At 43.1% G+C, this 21436-nt stretch overlaps 1 protein-coding gene across 1 annotated transcript in view; it reads right to left on the bottom strand.

Annotated features, from left to right (window-relative positions):
• Positions 1–940: 940 nt before the first annotated feature.
• The window catches only part of ABRAXAS2 (abraxas 2, BRISC complex subunit), a 31913-nt gene continuing 11417 nt past the window's right edge, over positions 941–21436 (bottom strand). The window contains exons 4-9 of the mRNA XM_058698057.1: positions 20204–20270; positions 10703–10893; positions 9096–9215; positions 8497–8581; positions 6830–6944; positions 941–3141 (exon numbers count right to left, since the gene is read on the bottom strand). Coding sequence (XP_058554040.1) covers positions 2672–3141; positions 6830–6944; positions 8497–8581; positions 9096–9215; positions 10703–10893; positions 20204–20270 — 1048 coding nt within the window. The 3' untranslated portion in view covers positions 941–2671. The remainder of the gene's footprint in view (positions 3142–6829; positions 6945–8496; positions 8582–9095; positions 9216–10702; positions 10894–20203; positions 20271–21436) is intronic.

Raw genomic sequence — 21436 nt, 5'->3', positions numbered from 1 at the left:
TGGAATTTTAAAACTCAAATCCTTAGAGTCTGAATTTTGGGGATGAAATTTCTGTTTTTATGTTTTGGTCCTTCCCCAGAAAAGCCAATTCCAACATGTAACTAAGCATAGCCAGACTTCTAAGTAAGTTAAAAGAATCCTGTCTTCTTTTCTCTAACTAGCTGGAGGAGACGCAGAGTAGAATCTTGAAGGACTAGAGTCCCCATTTTAAAATCTCACTGAAACAGCCTCTCGCCTTGGATTTTGGAAGAGATACATTGCTCACCGGGAACGGCTCACACAGAATCCAGAAAGTGCTCGCTAGCCTGCAGATCCTCATCAGAAGGCAGTTCTGTAATCCCTACGACTCTAGGAGCACCAGGTTCTATAACGTCTAAACATCTAAACATGGTTAGCTTGATTCAGGCAGGAATCTCTTCAAACAAGACCAGTTCTTATGGCAAAGGTGCCTTTGGGGGACTTTCTAAGATTCAGTGTTGCACTCAATGGCTACTCCGTTCTCTTGGTACTCAACACATGCTCCTTGAAATCAACAGGAACATATTAGTAAATAGCGTTCTCGCATTTTCCCGAAACCAGCCTTACCCAAATTCTGAACGCCGGTAAGTTTTCGTGACCTTTAGGAAACCGTATTAAAAGGCCCCTGGATGGCTCAGTTGGTTAAGCGTCCGACTCTTGATTTCGACTCGGGCCATGATCTTATGGTTCGTGAGCTTGAGCCCCGTGTAGGGCTCTGCACTGACAGTACAGAGCCTGTTTAGGGTTCTCTCTGTCCCTCTCTTTCCGCCCTTCCCCCGCTTGCACGTGCGCTCTATCTCAAGAAAACAAACAAACAAACGAACATTTAAAAGATAGAACACTGTATTAAGTCTCCTAAGAATGGCCTGAGTGAACTGAGGCAAGACCTTGGTGGGTGCTGAGACAGACGTCACAACGGTGGTACCATGATTAAATAAGTTTTTATTGTCACATTTAACTGCTTTGTCAGATACACATGGTAGGTTTCAGTATGGCATAAAAATAAAGATATTTTCCTGAATGTCAGAATCGGAACAGAGGAGATGGCTACGGCACTTAAAAAAATGAAATTCACACTGGTGCTGAAGCTGCTAGAAGGGAGCCGATAACCAGAACACACGTGCGGACGGAGAGGTCTGCAACATCTCAAATCGAATGGCAGTGGTGTAAGGCCAACAAAACTGTGACAGCAGGAAAGCACAGACCCCAGAGTGGCTCTCGGAAGAACGGCACTTTTAGCATTTCATTTTTCGGTCTACACGGTGTCATGGAGTATTGGAACCGAGGCTCAGGGAGTCGACTTCTCTCCAACAAAATAAAACTACTTTTCCAGAACCCGGATTTTAAGCCTCTTTTAAAACCTTTCTTATTCTCACAGGTTTTAACTAGCTCACGGGAAAGGCAGTCACATCCCGAAGCGTTAACTTCGCGGGCTGACCTCATCACAAACGCGGGGTCTTGTCGTTTCCAAACCAGGAGCCTAGCGCGCTCATGAATGTCTTTAGTGGTTTCACACATTCTGGGCAAAACTAGAAAACAAGCAGTAATTAAATAAAAATGTAAGTGCATCCCAACAGAAAGTCTCTACGCATTCCGCAACTATCCTCCAAGTAGCAATTTAAAAAATAATAAGTATGGTTATTCAGATTTCAAATGAATCTCTATTCACCAAGATTCCCAAATGGTTTATCAAATGTCTTTCCTCCACGAATAAAACTAACACTAGGATTTGTCAGAATTGCTAAATGCGTTATATCCCTTACGTACGAACTCGGCGAACTCCACTGTGTCTGGAGTCTGTTCAGCATGAAGCGCAGGTCGAACAGAACTCCTTTCTGTTATCTGCTGCTGTGTGTCCTTCAGTTGGAAGACTCCAGAACAGAGACCATAAATGTGGCTAGTGCAACAAAGCAGTCACTGTCATACCCCGAAAGAAAAATAAGTAATTTATTTTATGACATACTTATTTGGATGATTACTTACTGGTAATTAGTATCTCTACATTTTTTTTTTTTTTAAAGGCAACCATTTTAAGTGACAACAGATATCAGGCTAGTAGAAAAGAGTTGAAACAAAGCCCTCTCTTTTGATCTCACAAAGTCATGCAGACAAGAGGAGGTCCATCCGATTTGTTCCAATCAGGCTTCTTGGAATTATCAAAATTTCTTTCTGGCAAAGATGAATTTGGCTCATCATAGAAAGAAGGTTCTTTGAAGGCTGCTGCTAAACTCGTTTCCCTTTGAAAAAGTAAATTTCAAGGCATGATAGTGCAAGAGGTAAGTTTTTGATTTATAGAACATTTATAGACTAATTGTGCTTAGTCTCTAATTTTTCCAATTTATTTGAAAGAACAGAAACTACGTTGATAAGTTTCACTCTGCCTAAATTTACCAGTACATCCATGAATCGCACCAGAATTAGGACAATTTGATTATCTTAATGATTCGGTCACGAAACCTGCGCGCTGCGACTGCAGGTGGGAACCGGCAGACGTGAGGCTCCTACCGGTTAGTTCTGTGCCCGGGGACCCTCCTGTTGGGTGTCCGGGGCTCTGAGAAAGCAGTTCTCCCCCCTCCCCCAGATTAAGTCCTCAAAAACCTCTCTCAATAAGCAATGAAGAAAAACCATGCTAAGTGGAGAGTTTCTTGTTTAGCTAAATCTGGGAGGTCTGAGTGTTCCTGGAGCCCCCGTCGGGATGTGTCAGGGCTCGAGAATCCCTCGAATGGGAGTATTCGCTGTTAGAGGGTTCTGTGGGGTCAATCAAATTTTCATAATCGCTGTCATCGGATTCCTCGACACTGTCTCCAGCTGCTCTTTGGGAAGGAGGAAGGTCTGTGTCACTCCCGGGACACTGCAGTCCGGCACTGCTGGAAGCGAAACTGGAAGAACCCACGGCCTGCGGTCGAGGCATAAAGACACTAGTTTCCATGCGAGAATGGCTCAAAGTACTTTCTTGATCGTTTGGGTGAAAATCAGAATAAGGGGGAGGAGGATCGGAGGCCTCTGCGTCTCCAAGCGTACTTCTACCTTCGGCTGCGAGCCCAGGGTAGGGCATCCGGGGGCTGAAGGCCGGTCCCGAACTTTCGGATGGCACCTGCCTGCTGCTCATCGCCTGCTGCAGTCCTGGACCAAAACAAAGAAAACTGTAACGCTTTGTCTATTTTGGCAGCTTTGCATCTCAACGCACTAAGCGGTCAGCCTGAACGTTCTGCAGAATGGCAACAAAGCAGTGAAACTGATTCCTACTCTTAATTATCTTACATGTGCACGGTACTTCATAATTTACAGAACATGTTCCTATAATTACTTCATAATTTACAAAACATGTTCCTATAATTTATTTAAGCCTCAAAAAAAACTTCTGCGGGGGGCGCCTGGGTGGTTGAGCGTCCGGCTTTAGCTCAGGGCATGATCTTGCAGTTTGTGAGCTCGAACTCTCTGCTATCAGTGCAGAGCCCACTTCGGATCCTGTCGCCCTCTCTCTGTCCCTCCCCAGCTCGTGTGCTCTCTCTCTCTCTCTCAAAAATAAATAATCATTTAACAAAATAATAAAAACCTTCTGAAGCTTTATCGTCATTATTAATCTCACTGTTTGCCAGATTATTACACAAGGGACCAGAGTTCAGAAAGGCTAAGTGACTTCACTAAGGGAGCAACGAGAAGTCAAAGGCAGATCTTCTTTTTTTTTTTTTTTAATTTTTTTTTTTTTTTTTTTTTGGTCAACATTTTTTATTTATTTTTGGGACAGAGAGAGACAGAGCATGAACGGGGGAGGGGCAGAGAGAGAGGGAGACACAGAATCGGAAACAGGCTCCAGGCTCCGAGCCGTCAGCCCAGAGCCTGACGCGGGGCTCGAACTCACGGACCGCGAGATCGTGACCTGGCTGAAGTCGGACGCTTCACCGACTGCGCCACCCAGGCGCCCCTCAAAGGCAGATCTTCTAATTCCAAATCCTGTGCTGTTTCCCTCCCCTGCTGCTTACTGTGCTTACAGACTGTGGGGACGGGAATAAACAGTCCTTACCACCCATGGCAGTCATTTGAATGTGAGTTTCTTCTTTGATAGACATCAAAAAGCATTTTTCTTTACAACTACTCATCACAATACACTCGTATACCATTTTCTCCTTCAAAGTTTAAAAGCCCTATATTAGGTGGCCAATTTTCCAGGTTGTAGGCCATAAATACAGCACATTTTTTTTCTTTTTTTTTCTTTAAGGTAAGCTCTACACCCAACGTTGGGCTCAAACTCACCACCCTGAGATCAAGAGCTGCACTCTCCATCGATTGAGCCAGCCGGGCACCCCAATATAGTGCATTTTTGTGTATGCTCTGGAATAATACCACAACTAGGAGTCCACAGCCTTGAAAAACACTCATACAAAATTTAGAAAAGAACAGAGAAAATAAAATCACCCATAATTCTATCACCTAGATAATACTATTAGACTTTTGGTGAAAAGACTACAGGATTTGTTGGGAGTTAAAACATAAACATTTTAGGGGCATCTGAATGGCTCAGTTGGTTGAGTGTCCAACTTCAGCTCAGGTCATGATCTCACGGTTTATGAGTTCAAACCCCAGTCGTGCTCTGTGCTGACAGATCAGAGCCTGGAGCCTGCTTCAGATTCTGTGTCTCCCTCTCTTTCTGCCCCTCCCCTGCTCATGCTCTGTCTCTCAAAACTGAAAAAATGTTAAATAAATAAATAAATAAATAAATAAATAAATAAATAAATATTTAAAAAAAAAAAAGATAAAGATTTTAGATGTCAACCCTTCCCCCCCTTTCTGAATTCCAGTCTTATTATCCAGCCTGGTGTGTGTGTGTGCATGTGTGTGTGTGTATTTTAAACATAGCTGACATTGTGTGTTTATGTCATTTTACATCCTAGTGCTTTCTGGGTACTATCTCAGGTCATTACTGGGTATTATCTGGTAATATACTGGTAATATAGTGGGTATTATCCCAGGCCATTAAAAATTCACCTTAATGGCTGTACAATATTGCACCATATAGATATGCCATAATTTATTCAATTATTCTACTGCTATTTATTTGACTACTCCAATAGGTTGTTTCTAAGATTTTAGAGTTACAAAGTTGTGATTATTATTCTTGTGCAGAAATCCTTGTCTGCATTTCTGATTATCTCTCAAAAAATGTTAACACTAAGTGTGAATCAGGTATCACTTACCTGGAAATATAAATTACCTTTATAATTTATAAAGGTATATAATTTATAAAGGTAAAAATTATTTTAATTGGTTTACAAATATTTTTTTTTAAGTTACTTTTTTTTTTTTTTAAGTTTATTTGCTTATTTTGGGAGAATGTGCATCCAAGGTGGGGAAGGGACACAGAGAGAGAGAGAGAGACAGAGAGAGACAGAGAGAGAGAGAGAGAGAGAGAGAATCCCAAGCAGGCTCTGCTCTGTCAGTGCAGAGCCTGATGTGGGATTCGATCTCTTAAACCGAAATCAAGAGTCGGACGCTTAACCGACTGAGCCACCCAGATGTCCCGGTTTGCAAGTATTCTTATTAAATCAGAAAAAATTATACATTTAATGTACACATGTTAAATCTGGTGATGCTATAGCAAACATGTCTCTTCCCATGCTGGAATCAATAGATTCTTGGGCCTAATTCTCATTCAACCAGCTGGTTCCCTTAGCCTTATTGTATCCATTCATCCACAGCTACCAAAAAACAGACATTACAGCCTTTGCTGTGATCCTATGAATCAAATGTGAAGTTAAAAGAATATTGGGTCTGGGAAGGCAAGCTGGTGCAGCCACTCTGGAAAACAGTATGGAGGTTCCTCAAAAAACTGAAAACAGAACTACCCTACGACCCAGCAATTGCACTAGTAGGCATTTATCCAAGGGATACAGGTGTGCTGTTTCGAAAGGACACATGCACCCCCATGTTTAGAGTGGTACTATCAACAATAACCAAAGGATGGAAATGGCCCAAATGTCCATCGAGATACGAATGGGTAAAGAAGATGTGGTATATATCTACAATGGAGTATCACTCGGCAATCAAAAAGAATGAAATCTTGCCATTGGCAACTACGCGGATGGAACCACGTGGAGGGTATTATGCTAAGTGAAATTAGTCACTCAGAGAAAGACAAAAATCATAGGACTTCACTCCTATGAGGACTTTAAGAGACAAAACAGACGAACGTAAGGGAAGGGAAACAAAAATAATACAAAAACAGGGAGGGACAAAACAAAAGAGACTCATAAATATGGAGAACAAACTGAGGATTGCTGGAGGGGTTGTGGGAGGGGGGATGGGCTACAGGGGTAAGGGGCAGTAAGAAACCTACTCCTGAAATCATTGTTGCACTATACGCTAATTTGGACGTAAATTTAAAAAATAAGATTAAAAAAAAAAAAAAAGAATATTGGGTCGCTCCTTTATGCGGTATGATGAACACGGGACATGATCCCCACCCGGGAGGCGTGCAGGGTTATTAACTCAGTCAGGAACTTCACATCTGCTATGAACAGACCGTAGCGGTCAAGGCACACAAGTCTGCGGCAACCCCTTCCTGGGATTTATTCTCACTTGCTTCAGCCTTTCTCCTTTTAATCTCCTCTCTTGGTTTCAGAGACTTGGGAAGGACACCATGGGAAACAGTTCTTCTCTTCTGGAAGCTTAGAGACAAGCAAACGCTCTCTCGCCATCAGCCTCACGCGGGGCTGGACGAGTGCAGAAGGGTTCCTGTGACTTATCGTACGGTTCGACGTTTGAAACGAGACGTTTCCCTGATACCAAATGCTGAAAGTAATGGGAAACTCACTTCTTTCTTGCTCCTTTTCATGTTTCCTCTGAGTGATTTGTCTTCTCAATTTGTTCACTTCTGCCTGACAAGACGCAACAACTCGCTCGCTCTTTTCCACATCTGCACACACTGCCTGAGGGAAAAAATGACAACGGGAACAGTCGTTTCAAATTCAAGCACGAGGCGTTCCACGGAGACAGCACTGACTGGAGCCCTAGGAAGAGCTCAGACGCTGCCTCGAGTCACAAAGCGGATGTGGGAGGCAGAGCAGGATCAGGAGGGCCCAAGGGACAGGTCCTGTGATCCACTGACTGGCTTCCTTAATTCTGTGAAGATGATGATGCCATTGAGCCTCTGGACTCTTGAAAAATAAGGGCAAGATGGGAAAGATTTGATTCTTTCCCTCGCACACCAGTCTAGCATCCCAAGGATGAACAACAGATAGGACAGGAATGAGAGGCTTTCAACTTTAATTTATAACCAACAATCAAAAATCAGATGTCACAAATAAACTTATTTCACAGAAAAGATTTATCATTAGGGAGAGCGGGGAGGAAAAGTTTCAAGTCGAGACTTAATAAAGACAGCCAGGGAGTCTACACCTATGCCACTCGGCTACTCCCATCAAGGCACTCGATGCGTTACTGGTGGCTGCACGGCAGGCCTTAGGCAGTCGGCAGTGAAATGAGAACAGCCACTCTGAGGTCGGCTAGACAGTGCTGACAGCCTGCAAAGAGCACGGTCATGAATTTAGGACAAAAAGCTGTTTTTCACTGCACGTTCCTTCCATAGCAGAAATACCAGAAACTGCCAGAAAGTAGGCCGGTCACCAGCGAGCCTGTATAAAGCTCCCTGTGCTGCCAGGTGGGCCGGGACCCTACTCTGGAACACTAACGCTGGAAACCGCGTCGTGTGTGCTTTCTTCTTTGGCCCCAAGCTGATCAGCGTGCTTCCCTCTTTTTCGGTAGCTGCCTGCACTCCCCTCGCTATTCCTTGGGGCTTCTTCCTCAGAGCTAGGCTTTCTCCAGGTCTGGGAGAGCTTCTTCAGCCACACCACTTCCCCTCTTGTTCTCAGAGCCTCTTTTGTCCTTAGGGTTCAGGGCAAATTACTCCTAGGAACACACTGGGGATGATGAGAAGATCGTGGGAAAGGACTGTTAGCACCTAGCTCAATCACTGGCTGGTAGGAGATGTTTCCATAAATACTTGTTGCATGAATGACTAGGAATGAACAGGCTCCAGGGAGATCCTCCCACTCGGTGGAGGCAGCTGGGGGCAAAGCGAGTGAACCGGAGCGAAGGAGCAGGGCCGTACCGGTTATGGGCGCCCTTTGACGCGGCCCCGACTCCGAGTGTCCTGATGGAGACAGCTGTGTTCTCAGCAATCCCTTAAACGTGGAATGTATTTCCCCAAAGAAAACGCTGTTATAAATGGGGTCAGGAGTATTTAAACTAGTAATATTAATACTGTACTTCAGACCCTCTACTTTCAGGCGCATAATGAGACAGCCTTTTGCAGGCTGACGTGAGTAACTACCCCACACATCTGATACTATTTGGGGAAAGCACATTCTGACTTTTGGACCATGATTCATTTGTCAGTTGGGAGGTGATTCAAAATTAAAGTAGAATTAAAAGCACTTGGGCATTATGAATAAGATAAAGAACTAGTAAATAGAGAGTTACCTGCACTTTCTCCTGAAGTGCATTATACACCTGATAAATCGCCCTGATGTCTTTCATGACTCCATCCTTGTCAAAAAAGTCAGTACTAGAAGACAGGAAAAAGACGTCACAAAATTATCACGACCAGAAAGGCATTTTCCTATCGCTTCCGCCTCCATTCATTACGTAAACGCTACAGTTCCAAGTGACTGTCTCAGCAGCAATGCCCATGCCACTAGAATCACGGAAGAGAACAAAAAAAGAACCCGTGTTACCAAGACAACTTGAAAAGTAATAAAACGCCACCCATTTTTCAGTGACCACATTTAGCTTTGGAACCTCAGAAATAAGCATACTCTTTCAAAACTTTTATATCAACTGCAAGAAAAAAAAACAAACAAAAAACTGTGGCAAATGTTTAAACACAAAAGTACTGGTGAAGGGAAACTATCTCTTCGATAAGCATGAAATTCTGACATGTGGCGGTGGTGGGCTAGAGGATGACCTAGCTGCATTTTTCCACTTCAGTCACATCAAGCTTGATCTCGCTTGTCTCCATGAATCTGTTAAACACTGTTCACAGAAGAAAGGAAAACACTTCCATTTTACTTTCAACTTACCCATGCTCTTTAATAACTTTGGCGTAACTCTGAGAAGTATTTGGCACTGAAGACACTTTGTACTCTTGCTGGCTAGTATTGCCTAGATTGGGGATAGCAAGGGATATCCTTTGATTATACCTGCGGAAGCATGGAGAAAGACCATGTCAAAGGCGCTGCTCTACTTGAACCACGGGTCCTGGCAGTGGGAGTTGCGAGTCTCGGCACCGATGAACTACCAGAAGGTCTCGTGGAGCCCCTATTTTTACAACCCAAGGACATATGAACCGGTAGAAACTCGACTGTAAACTCCTGGAGAGCAGAGGTCCCGTTTCAGACCTCCTTTGCATCCCCACAGCAACTGGCAGAGCGCTGAGGTTGCTAAGAGCGCAGGAAATACCCACTGATGACTTACTGAAATCTTGCAAATGGCTATTTAACAATTAATAATTGTTTTCACAAAGGGCACCTGGGTAGTAGCTCAGTCGGTCAAGCATCCGATTTTGGCCCAAGTCACGAGCTCACAATCGTGAGTTCGAGCCCTACCCTGGGCTCCCTGCTGTCAGCAAGGAGTCGGCTTCGGATCCTCTGTCTCCCTCTTTCTGCCCTTCCCTGCACGTGCTCTCTCTCTCTCAAAAATAAATAAACATTTAGGGGCGCCTGGGTGGCTCAGTTGGTTAAGTATCCGACTTCGGCTCAGGTCATGATCCCACTGCTTGTGGGTTCGAGCCCCACGTCCGGCTCTGTGCTGACAGCTCAGAGCCCGGAGCCTGCTTCAGATTCTGTCTCCGTCTCTCTGCCCCTCCCCCGCTCAAGCTCGGTCTCTCTCTCTCAAATACAAATAAAAACAGTAAAAAAAATTTGTTTTTATTGATAATTATTTTCACTAATGTTGATGTAATATAGTTTACAAGTGAATTTCCAGAAGGAAACCTTTCTGTTATTTACAGATAGACATCATAATCATGATTTTTTTTTTTTTTTTTTGCTTTCATAAGTTCACAATGCAAAACCCTCATTAACCAGTAGGTGGATCAATTTTACAATTTTCTCTTTGAAATCGGTTTTAAAATTACAGGCTTCCAGAGCAGTAAAACTGTATTTCTACATAATGGATTATGGAGAAGCAAATGATGATTTCCAGCTATTTATTCCTATAAGAATTTATGCATAATTAACATATCTTGCTAATGCTTCTTGATTCAAAAACAATTTTAATTTATACAACTGACAGGAAAACACCTTCTCTCATTACAAAGAAAGCTAGCTGAAAGAGAATTATAAAAGCTCTTTTTTTTAATGTTTATTTATTTATTTTTGAGTAAGAGACAGAGGCAGAGCATGAGCATAGGAGGGGCAGAGAGAGAGAGAGAGAGGGAGACACGGAGTCTGAAGCAGGCTCCAGGCTCTGAGCTGTCAATACAGAGCCCGACGTGGGGCTTGAACTCATGAACTGTGAGATCCTGACCTGAGCCGAAGTCGGAGGCTTAACCGACTGAGCCCCCCAGGCGTCCCAAAAGCTTTTCTTTAAAGATGCAATAATATGCACATTTTGAAAGTCATAAATCTCAATCATTTGCACAACATCTTTACTGTTTACGTGAGGCTGGTGGGAATTCTTTCTTTACCTTCGATTTGGCCTAAAGAGAACATATTCTAAAGCATGAGTGGAATTGTTGGCGGTAGAGATGAAGCTGAAGAGAAGGAAGACGAGGTCGGGCACCCCAAGGATGCGGGTGAGCTGCTTATGGATCACCTGCTCTCTGTATGACATCTGCTGCTGTGTGTTTCGCCGGAATCTGTACCATCCAATAACTTTCTGCAATGAAAACAGAAGGAAGAAAGGTATTAAAACTTGCATGAAATCTTATGAATTTAATTCTGAACGTATCGATACAAACACCTGTAAACACGTTCATAGCAGCTTTACATGCAATAGCTCAAAACCAGAAATAACGCAATTGTTCATCAATAGGTGAATGAATAAACAAACAAGATTCCTAGAAGAAAACACAGGCAGCAATCTTTTGACGTCAGAAACATTTTTCTAGATATGCCTCCTCTGGCAAGGGAACCAAAAGCAAAAATAAACTATTGGGACTACATCAAAATGAAAAGCTTCTGTGCAGCAAGGGAAATAATCAACAAAACTAAAAGACAACCTACTGAATGGGAGAAGATATTTGCAAATGATGTATCCGATATGGGGTTAATATCCAAAATATATAAAGAACTCCTACAACTCAACACCAAAAAACCAAATAATCCAATTTAAAAATGGGCAGAGGACACGAACAGACATTTTTTTGTAAAGAAGGCATACAGATGGCTAACAGACACATGAAAAGATGCTCAACATCACTAATCATCAGGGAAATGCAAATCAAAACCACAAGGAGATATCGACTCACACCTGTCAGAACAGCTAAAAAAACAAAAAACAAAAAACCCACAAGAAACAACAAATGTTGGTGAGGATGTGCATAGAAAGGAACTCTCGTGCACTGCCGGTGGGAATGCAAACTGGTACAGCCGTGGTGGGAAACAGTACGGAGGTTCCTCAGAGAATTAAAAATAAATTACCATATGATCCAGTAATTCTGCTACTGGGCATTTACTCAAAGAAAACAAAAACACTAATTTGAAAAGATGTACACACCCCTATGTTTATTGCAGCGTTAGTTACAATAACCAAGATATGGAAGCAGCTCAAGTGTCCATCCATAGAAGAATGGATAAAGAAGATATGGTAGATATACATGATGGAGTATTAGGTATAAGAAAGAATGAAATCTTTTTTTTTTTTTTTTTAATTTTTTTTTTCAACGTTTTTTATTTATTTTTGGGACAGAGAGAGACAGAGCATGAACGGGGAAGGGGCAGAGAGAGAGGGAGACACACAGAATTGGAAACAGGCTCCAGGCTCCGAGCCATCAGCCCAGAGCCTGACGCGGGGCTCGAACTCACAGACCGCGAGATCGTGACCTGGCTGAAGTCGGACGCTTAACCGACTGCGCCACCCAGGCGCCCCAAGAAAGAATGAAATCTTACCATTTGCACCAACATGGATGGATCTAGAGGGTTTAATGCTACGTGAAATAGGTCAGTCAGAGAAGGACAAATATTGTATGTTTTCCTCATACGTGGAATTTAGGAAACAAACGAACAAAGCAAAAAGAGATCAACAAAAACGAAAAACAGACTCTTAACTACAGAGAACAAACTGGTGGTTGCCAGAGGGAGGTAGGTGGGGAAATGAGTGAAACAGACGAAGGATCAAGAGTATGTTTATCATGAGGGGCACTGAGTAACGTACAGAATTATTGAATCATTTGTAAACCCGAAACAAATACAATACTATATATTAATTATACTTCAATTAAAGATTATAAATGTTTATATATATATATATATATATATATATATATATATAAACTTTTAAAAAAGGGACAGAAGGAGATTTTGCATGGATATGTTCATTATTTTATGCTGAAGGTTTCATGGGTGTATGAATATTTCAAAACTTATTTAAGTGTGTACTCTAAATATGTGCAGCTCACTGTATGTCAATTATACCTCAATACAATGATTTAACGAGTTTAGCTTCGTCAGCTCTAACTATGGGATAACTCAACTGTCTACGCAAATTAAGACTGTTATGCTCTCTGGAAGAATATTTCTTGTAATAAGATCTCTTAGACACCCGGGAGCTTAATCAACTGCTCCTGGGCCCTACCAAACCTGCAGAATCAGAACATCCAAGGGTAGAACCGGGAATATAAATTTAAAACAATTCCTTGAGTTTTTTCTTATACACACTAAAGTTTGAAAATCTCTGTTGTGGAAATACTTAACTCTATCAGAAGAATAACCTTCATATAGGCTCTTTCTTTGAAACATACAATTTAAGTGAAAATCCTGATTTAAGAAGTAAAGGTAATTAAAAATTGTTAGCATCACTTTTTTTTTTAACATTTTCTCATTTTTAATGTTTATTATTTATTTATTTATTTTTAATATGAAATTTATTGTCGCATCACTTTTTTTCTAATGTTTGTTTATTTTTGAGGCAGAGAGAGCACGAGTGTGGGAGGGGCAGAGAGAGAGGCAGACAGAGGATACAAAGCAGGCTCCCCGCTGACAGTAGCAAGCCCAATGCGGGGTTTGAACCCACAAACCATGAGATCACGATCTGAGCTGAAGTCAGAGGTTCAACCAGCTGAGCCACCCAGACGCCCTTGTTAGTGTCATTTTAAAATTAACAGTAAATTTCGATTATGTTTTGGAACTTTCATGTAGGAAGGAAATGAACCAACCTTTGCTGAACCCCTGTGCCCAGCCCCCAGATAGCTGTATTACAAATATTTTCACTAATTATCACAACTCTGGCAGGTGAGTAATGTTTTCTCCACTGGGTTTATATCACATGCAAGGAACTACAGGGAACAAAGAAATAGTTCCTGCCCTCATGGAGTTATTACTGACTATAAAGCATAACTTCCAATAAAAGCAATTCATTCTGGTATTTTTTTTTAAGAAATATTTTCTTTTTTTTTTTTTTAATGATTGTTTATGTTGAGACAGAGACAGAGAGCTTGAGTAGAGGAGGGACAGAGAGAGACACACAGAAACCAAAGCAGGCCCCAGGCTCTGAGCTATCAGCACAGAGACCGACACAGGGCTCGAACCCACGAACTGTGAGGTCGTGGCCTGAGCCAAAGTCGGACGCTTAACCAACTGAGCCACCCAGGTGTCCCCTGATACTCTTTTTTTTAAAAAATACTTATTTATTTATTTTGAGAGAAAGAGAGAGTGCACACAAGTGGGAGAGGGGCAGAGACAGAGACAGAGAGAGAATCCCAAGCAGGCTCCGCAATGTCAGCACAGAGCCCAACGTGGGGCTCAATCTCACAAACTGCGAGATCATGACCCAAGTTAAAATCAAGAGTCGGATGCTTAACTGAGTCACCCAGGCGCTCCAATTCTGATGTTCTTTAAACAAAAATAAAACCCAAACGTTTTCTGACAACGTTAAATCTTATAAAATACGTTTCGTCCAAAGTCGCGGAGCTAAGGAGTGACACCTAAGATGGGGAGCCTGTCTGCCTGTCTTCTCCACGGTATAATGGTAACTGTACAGTTCCAAACTGGTCACATGACAGTGGTCATTACAAAGGAAAAAGCAGTTAAACACCTTTCTGGAGCTACTGGTGCCTGAGAACACGCCATATTGCACCGCGAGCTTCGGGAGTATGATGAGTAATACTAGAGTGAGTGCCTCTGGGGGTCTCTACTCCCCCCGCATCCCCGCAAAGACCTGAGCGGTGCCAGCACATTGGTGGCTCCCCAGAAACACTCACTGACGAACAGAATCTTGCAAGGGGCTACTGGATGAGCTAATGCTTTTCACTAATGATTCCAATTGTTTTATTCCATTTGGGTTTTGTTTTCAATTTTTTTTTTAATTTTTATTTATTTTTGAGATAGAGAAAGAGCATGAACGGGGGAGGGTCAGAGAGAGGGAGACACAGAATCGGAAGCAGGCTCCAGGCCCTGAGCTGTCAGCATAGAGCCTGACGCGGGGCTCGAGCTCATGGACCGCGAGATCGTGACCTGAGCCGAAGTCGGACGCTCAACTGACTGGGCCACCCAGGGGCCCCTCAATTTGTATTTTCTGAGAAGCGGGGAGGTTTACACATTTATTTTGGATATCAACTGATAGAAATATACTTATTCATTTGATATTTGCTAAAAAGATGCCCGTCATTCTGGTCAATGAAAGATGAGATGCCCAATTAATCCACATTGGTGACATTTAGGATTCTACCTTTTAGAGCTTAACAAGCTAGCTGCAAGACTACTGAGAAACTACTTCACTGATACTAAAAAGCCCATTTTTTGACAATTATGTTTGGGCCGTGAGGAAAAAGTGTGGACATCTTTCCCTACAACCTTATTTCTGAAGTTTTACAGACAACTTTTCACAAAGACTTCCCGCTCTACTCTCAACTAGACATTCACTTACATTTTTTGGAGCCAAAGCTATCATCCCCCGTCCTGGGCACACTTGTCACTTTCACACCATGCGCCTTTTGGCCTTACGATGATACTAAGGTGGCAGTTATGTTTATCGTTATCTACCGCAGGGCAGATAGTCCAGAAGGGAGAAACCCTCCTCTCGCTTGCTGTTTTGGCCTTAGCCAAAACCCTGAGGCTCGTGTGAACTTTGTAAACACAAGATGGATTCTGCCAAGACAGTGATTCCGCACGCTGCCGCGCATGTCCACACTGCACCTGCTGGGGGATTCTCACAGCACAAACCTCAGCCTCTATCTCAAGCCTACCACCAAAACACGTTTCAGCAATGTTGTGGACTTCCTATACTTGAGAGCCACATACTCTTTTGTAAACATATTCCTAATATATTTCATGTATTAGTTTCTGTTGTGACAAAAATCTTTATTGGCTTGTATTTTTTTTTTTAATTTTTTTTTTTTAACGTTTATTTATTTTTGAGACAGAGAGAGACAGAGCATTAATGGGGGAGGGTCAGAGAGAGAGGGAGACACAGAATCTGAAACAGGCTCCAGGCTCTGAGCTGTCAGCACAGAGCCCGACGCGGGGCTCGAACTCACAGACCGCGAGATCGTGACCTGAGCCGAAGTCAGACGCTTAACCGACTGAGCCACCCAGGCGCCCCTTTAATTTTTTTTTTAACGTTTATTTATTTTTGAGACAGAGAGAGACAGAGCATGAATGGGGGAGGGTCAGAGAGAGAGGGAGGCACAGAATCCGAAGCAGGCTCCAGGCTCCGAGCTGTCAGCACAGAGCCCGACGCAGGGCTCGAACTCACAGACCGTGAGATCGTGACCTGAGCCGAAGTTAGACGCTCAACCGACTGAGCCACCCAGGTGCCCCTATTGGCTTGTATTTTTTAATGGAAAATTCTAGGAACGTGAGAACTTTCAAAATTACTGTATGTTTATTTTATGTGAGTTCAACTTACTAAACTTTTGTTCAATTCTTAGAATTTTTCAATTAAATATTAGACCTGAAGCCTGCCTACCAAAGAGGCAATTTTTGAAGAGATTCTATCAGCACTGTCTTAAAGAGTTATTATTAGATAGAAAAATATTTTCTATGTTAGACACTGTTTAAAGTACACATGTATTTTTAAGCCTAATGGTTCTTTTAAAATTTTTTCTAAACATTTATTTTTGAGAGACAGAGAAAGACAGAGCACAAGAGAGGGAGGGGCAGAGAGAGACGGAGACACAGAATCTGAAGCAGGCTCCAGGCACTGAGCTGTCAGCACAGAGCCCGACGCGGGGCTCGAACTCATGAACCGTGAACCGCGAGATTATGACCTGAGCCGAAGTCAGATGCTTAGCTGACTGAGCCACCCAGGCGCCCCCAAGCCTAATGTTTTAGATGTACCTTTGTAGGTAGTACAATAACTGTTTCAAGGTGGTAATGCAATTTTGTACCTTTCCAGGGGGGGGTGAGGCTCAAACTAGAATCAACTATAAAGTTTTCAGTCATCAAATATCATATGTCATCTTTGCTTTCGCACTAGAAATTTGGATTTTTGAAAGGAATTTTTTATTTTTTAATGTTTATTTATATTTGAGAGAGAGAGAGACAGTGAGTGAGCAGGGGAGGGGCAGAGAAAGACAGTGACAGAATCTGAAGCAGGCTCCAGGCTCTGAGCGTCAGCACAGAGCTGGATGGGGGGCTTGAACCCACAAACTATGAGATCATGACCTGAGCCCAAGTCGGATGCTCAACTGACTGAGCCACCCAGGGACCCCATTTTTTTAAAAGAATTCTTAAAGAGTTTATAGTATGAGGTGCCTGGGTGGCTCAGCTGGTTGAGCCTCTGACTCTGGATTTTGGCTCAGGTCATGATCCCAGGGTCGAGGGATTGAGCCTTACATCGGGGTCCATGCTGAGTGTGGAGCCCGCTTAAGATTCTCTGTCTCCCTCTGCCCCTCTCCCCACTCGCACATTCTCTCTAAAAAAAACAAAAACTTTTTTTTAGGGGCACCTGGGTGGCTCAGTCGGTTAAGCGTCCGACTTCGGCTCAGGTCATGATCTCACGGTTCATGGGACCAGGCCCCACGTCAGGCTCTGTGCTGACAGCTCAGAGCCCGGAGCCTGCTTCGGATTCTGTGTCTCCCTCTCTCTCTGCCCCTCCCCCTGCTCGTGCACGAGCATACATGTGCACCCACATGCTCTCTCTTTCTCAAAATAAACTTAAAAATAGGCATATATATACATACACATGTATCTTACAAAGTCCCCCCCCAGCAGCAGCATCACCCCACTCTCCCTTCCCAAAGAAAATACTTTTAAGTTTGGTTGCCTTTCTTCCAGATTGTTTCCTGTACATCCAACTACTTGTTCAGATTTTTGTCTCTATATCAAATAGGCTCAAATTAGAACGCTACGTTTTTCACGTAACACAACTTGAAGATCTTTCTAGGTCATCACATGAGAACTTCCCTCATTCTTTCTAATGGCTGCTTCACATCCCACAGTACAGAGGTGCTGGCACAATATACTTAACCAGTTCCCACTGGTTGGATTGCTTTCAAAACCCTCACCATTGGGGCGCCTGGGTGGCGCAGTCAGTTAAGCGTCCGACTTCGGCCAGGTCACGATCTCGCGGTCCGTGAGTTCGAGCCCCGCGTCGGGCTCTGGGCTGATGGCTCGGAGCCCGGAGCCTGTTTCCGATTCTGTGCCTCCCTCTCTCTCTGCCCCTCCCCCGTTCATGCTCTGTCTCTCTCTGTCCCAAAAATAAATAAAAAACGTTGAAAAAAAAAAAAAATAAAAAAAAAAAAACAACCCTCACCATTAAGTAAAGATGCAACAAACATCCTCATATGTGGATTCGGAGGCCAGACTGCTCAGTTCAAGCCTTGGCTCTGGCATTACTTGCTGGCAACCTTCAGCAAGTTACCCTTAGTTGCCTCAATTGTACAGTGGGGATGAGAACAACAGCAATGTACCTCCTGAGACTGTTCCAGTACAGGCAAAGCGCTTACAACACGGCCTGACACAGAGTTAAATGTTCAATAATGCCAGCTTTTCGTATCTTTATGCCTGGATGCAAATGTTTACTTGGGCCAGATTCATAGAGGTGAAACTGCATATTTAAAAGTCTGTCACTGGGGCGCCCAGCTGGCTCCGTCAGTGGAGCGTGCAACTCTTGATCTCAGGGTCATGGGTTTGAGCCCCCCGTTGGGTGTAGAGATTACTTAAAAAATAAGCAGGAGGGGCACCTGGGTGGCTCAGTCGGTTAAGCGTCCGACTTCAGTTCAGGTCATGATCTCACGGTTCGTGGGTTTGAGCCCCGCGTCGGGCTCTGGGCTGACGGCTCGGAGCCTGGAGCCTGCTTCGGATTCTGTGCCTCCCTCTCTGCCCCTCCCCTGCTCATGCTCTGTCTTTCTCTGTCTCAAAAATAAATAAAAACATTAAAAAAAATTAAAAAAAAAATAAAAGTTAGGTGTCTAAAATACGAAAATAAATGGAATCAGGAGGTAGGTTGGTAGTTAGGAGAGGAAAGGATGGGCTGCCGAGAGATTCCGGCATACGTGCTCTTGGGCAGGTCACTGAAAACAAGAGAGCAGGACCGTGATGCCTGCGGCTGCTCTAACTCCCTTCCTCAGGTGGACGGACGATGGGGTCAGACTCCACCAAGACTGAGCACCTCCTGAGCTCGCCATCGTCCACGAAGCTGTCCGTCCTTTCTTCCAGCCTTCCCATTCTTCCTTTTATTTTACCTGCTTTTCTTTCTGCCTTTCCTACTGGCAGTGCTACTGAGGCGGGCAGTAGATGGGAAGGCTGCTGACCTACTCTGCCTGCACTCTTACCCCCGATGCCCTTCGTTAGACACCTCGGGGGCCAAGTGCCCACAGTGCTGGCTCTTTGTAACCAGGAGTGATCTTTTGAAAGCTTTTTCATGATACATGCTTCTAGACAAAGGCATTTTGTTTTCTGTTTGACAAACTGGAAACTTTTATTAACTTTTTTCCCTCAAGTGATAGCTTAATAAAAAAATCTATTTTTCTGGAATAAAAACTGTCAAGGGAAAAAAGTAAAACCTACACATGGTACAACAGAGTAAATTATAAATGAGATTATCAGACAACGCTGCAGCAATAAAACTGGCTCATTTTCCATTTTTTTTTTTCAAGTTTATTTATTTGGAGAGAGACAGAGAGCAAGTGGGGGAGGGGCAGAAAGAGAGGGGGACAGAGGATCCAAAGCGGGGTCGGTGCTGACTGGAGAGATACCGATGCGGGGCTCAAACTCACGAACCGTGAGATCATGACCTGAGCTGAAGTCGGACACTTAACCCACTGAGCCACCCACGTACCCCATCTTTTTTTTTTTTTTAGAGAGAGAGTGCACAAGCAGGGGAGAGCAGCAGAGGGAGGGAGGGAGAGAGAGAGAATCTTAAGCAGCTGAGTGTGGAGTCTTACATGGGGCTTGATCCCACGACCCTGGGATCATGATCTCAGCCAAAATCAAGAGTCAGAAGCTCAACCGACCGAGCCACCCAAGTGCCCCCCGGTTGTAATTCTATTCAGGCTTGCTTACCATATAATCAGAACACGATATGCATATGTTGACAGAAATAATAAACACGTGACCTTTTGGAAAAACATCTATGTTCAATGTTAACTGAACTTGAAAGAATGATATATTCAAAGACATTTAATTACGACTTACATTTTTTAGAAACATTTTTCCTGATTATAAAATTAATGCATGTATAGAAGATATTTGCAAAATTATTTCAAAAATTACAAAATGGAAAATTAGAACCATCCAGAATCAACTCAACTATTTTTAACTCTCTGAAGTATAATTCTTTTTTTTTCCCCCTTTGGAGTTTTACATAATAGAATCATACTATAAATATCTCATTTTTTTTCTATTGATATGTTATAAACATTATCTGACATCTGCAATTTACCTTTAAAATCTACTTAAGTCGACAGAACTCTCATACATTAATAACAAATCACATTGTCTCATTTTACATTCCTTTCTGGTTTTAAGTTTAGATGATAAGATAAAGAGGGATTTCCGAATCAGACTAAGCAAGAAATAGAACATACCTTTCTCCGATCTTTAAGAATCCTGTCCAAACTCTCTTCGTTAACTTTGCTTGCATAGTCATAAAAACTGTTTTTTTTTTTTAAAGAGAAAATAGATTTTATTAAAACTGGGTAGTATTTTGACATGAATACGCTTAGCCTCGTGCATCTATGGGTCACTGAATCCTAAAAGTTGGTAATAGAGATAGAACTGCTTGTCTTCAACAGATACACAGAGAAATCTATCTCAATGCTTTACTGATGATAGAAGGTATCTTTTGCATCAGAGAATACTCAAGAGACTGATGAAATTGTATTACTTCCACACGTGGGAGGTACTGATAGCAAGTAATTATGAAACGTGTGGTTTCCTTGTTTCTAAGTATCAATTACTTGGGGGGGGGACGGAGGGTGGCGAACACAAGAGCTCCTTTTCTGAGAAATGCAGAAGGGAGACGAACATCTGTTAAATGTTTGGCTGATTTCTCGTGTTATTTCATTTCATTCTGGCCTCAATGCTGGTGAGTCGGTATTAGCACAGCCCAACGTGTTCCGAGTTCTATTCCCATTTTTGTAGATAGAGAGACTTAGGGTAAGCGATTTGCCTCCAACCGTAGAGCTGGTAGATGGAAGAACTGAGATTTGAAGCCAGGTCTGACCCTCAAGTAGACCTACCTGACCCGGATCCTGTGGTGAGCAGGCCAGGCACGATGATGTGTGGGCCTTTCCACCACTGGCTGTGCTTTCAGGAATGCCGTCCCTCCGCCTTCCTCCCACCACCACAAGCCCAGGCCTTATAAAGCAGTAAGAGGTTCAAGAAAGAGTAAAAACAGGGGCGCTTGGGTGGGTCAGTCGGTTAAGTGGCTGACCGGCTCAGGTCATGATCTTGTGGTTCACAGGTTCGAGCCCCACCTGAGCTGTCTGTGCTGACAGCTCAGAGCCTGGAGCCTGCTTCATGGATTCTGCCTCCCTCTCTCTCTGCCCCTCCCCCACTCGTACTCTGTCTTTCTGTCTCTCTGTCTCTCAAAAATAAATAAAACATTTTAAAAATTAAAAAAAAAAAAAAAAAAAGAGTAAAAACAAAAACAAAGCCACGGAACTGGAAGTCAGGAGAAACCAGCTCCTGCCATGCTGCTTCTCACTTTATGATCTCAGGTGAGTCACTTAACCCATGTGGTCTCCATTTCCCTTTCCGGAAACAGGGAGTAGACATAGATTTCTAAGGTTTCTTTCAGCTCCAAGAATTATAGGTCT

The sequence above is a fragment of the Neofelis nebulosa genome, chromosome 13 (assembly GCF_028018385.1).
Source record: "Neofelis nebulosa isolate mNeoNeb1 chromosome 13, mNeoNeb1.pri, whole genome shotgun sequence".
Lineage (NCBI taxonomy): Eukaryota > Metazoa > Chordata > Mammalia > Carnivora > Felidae > Neofelis > Neofelis nebulosa.
This window is presented reverse-complemented; position numbering and strand designations above follow the sequence as displayed.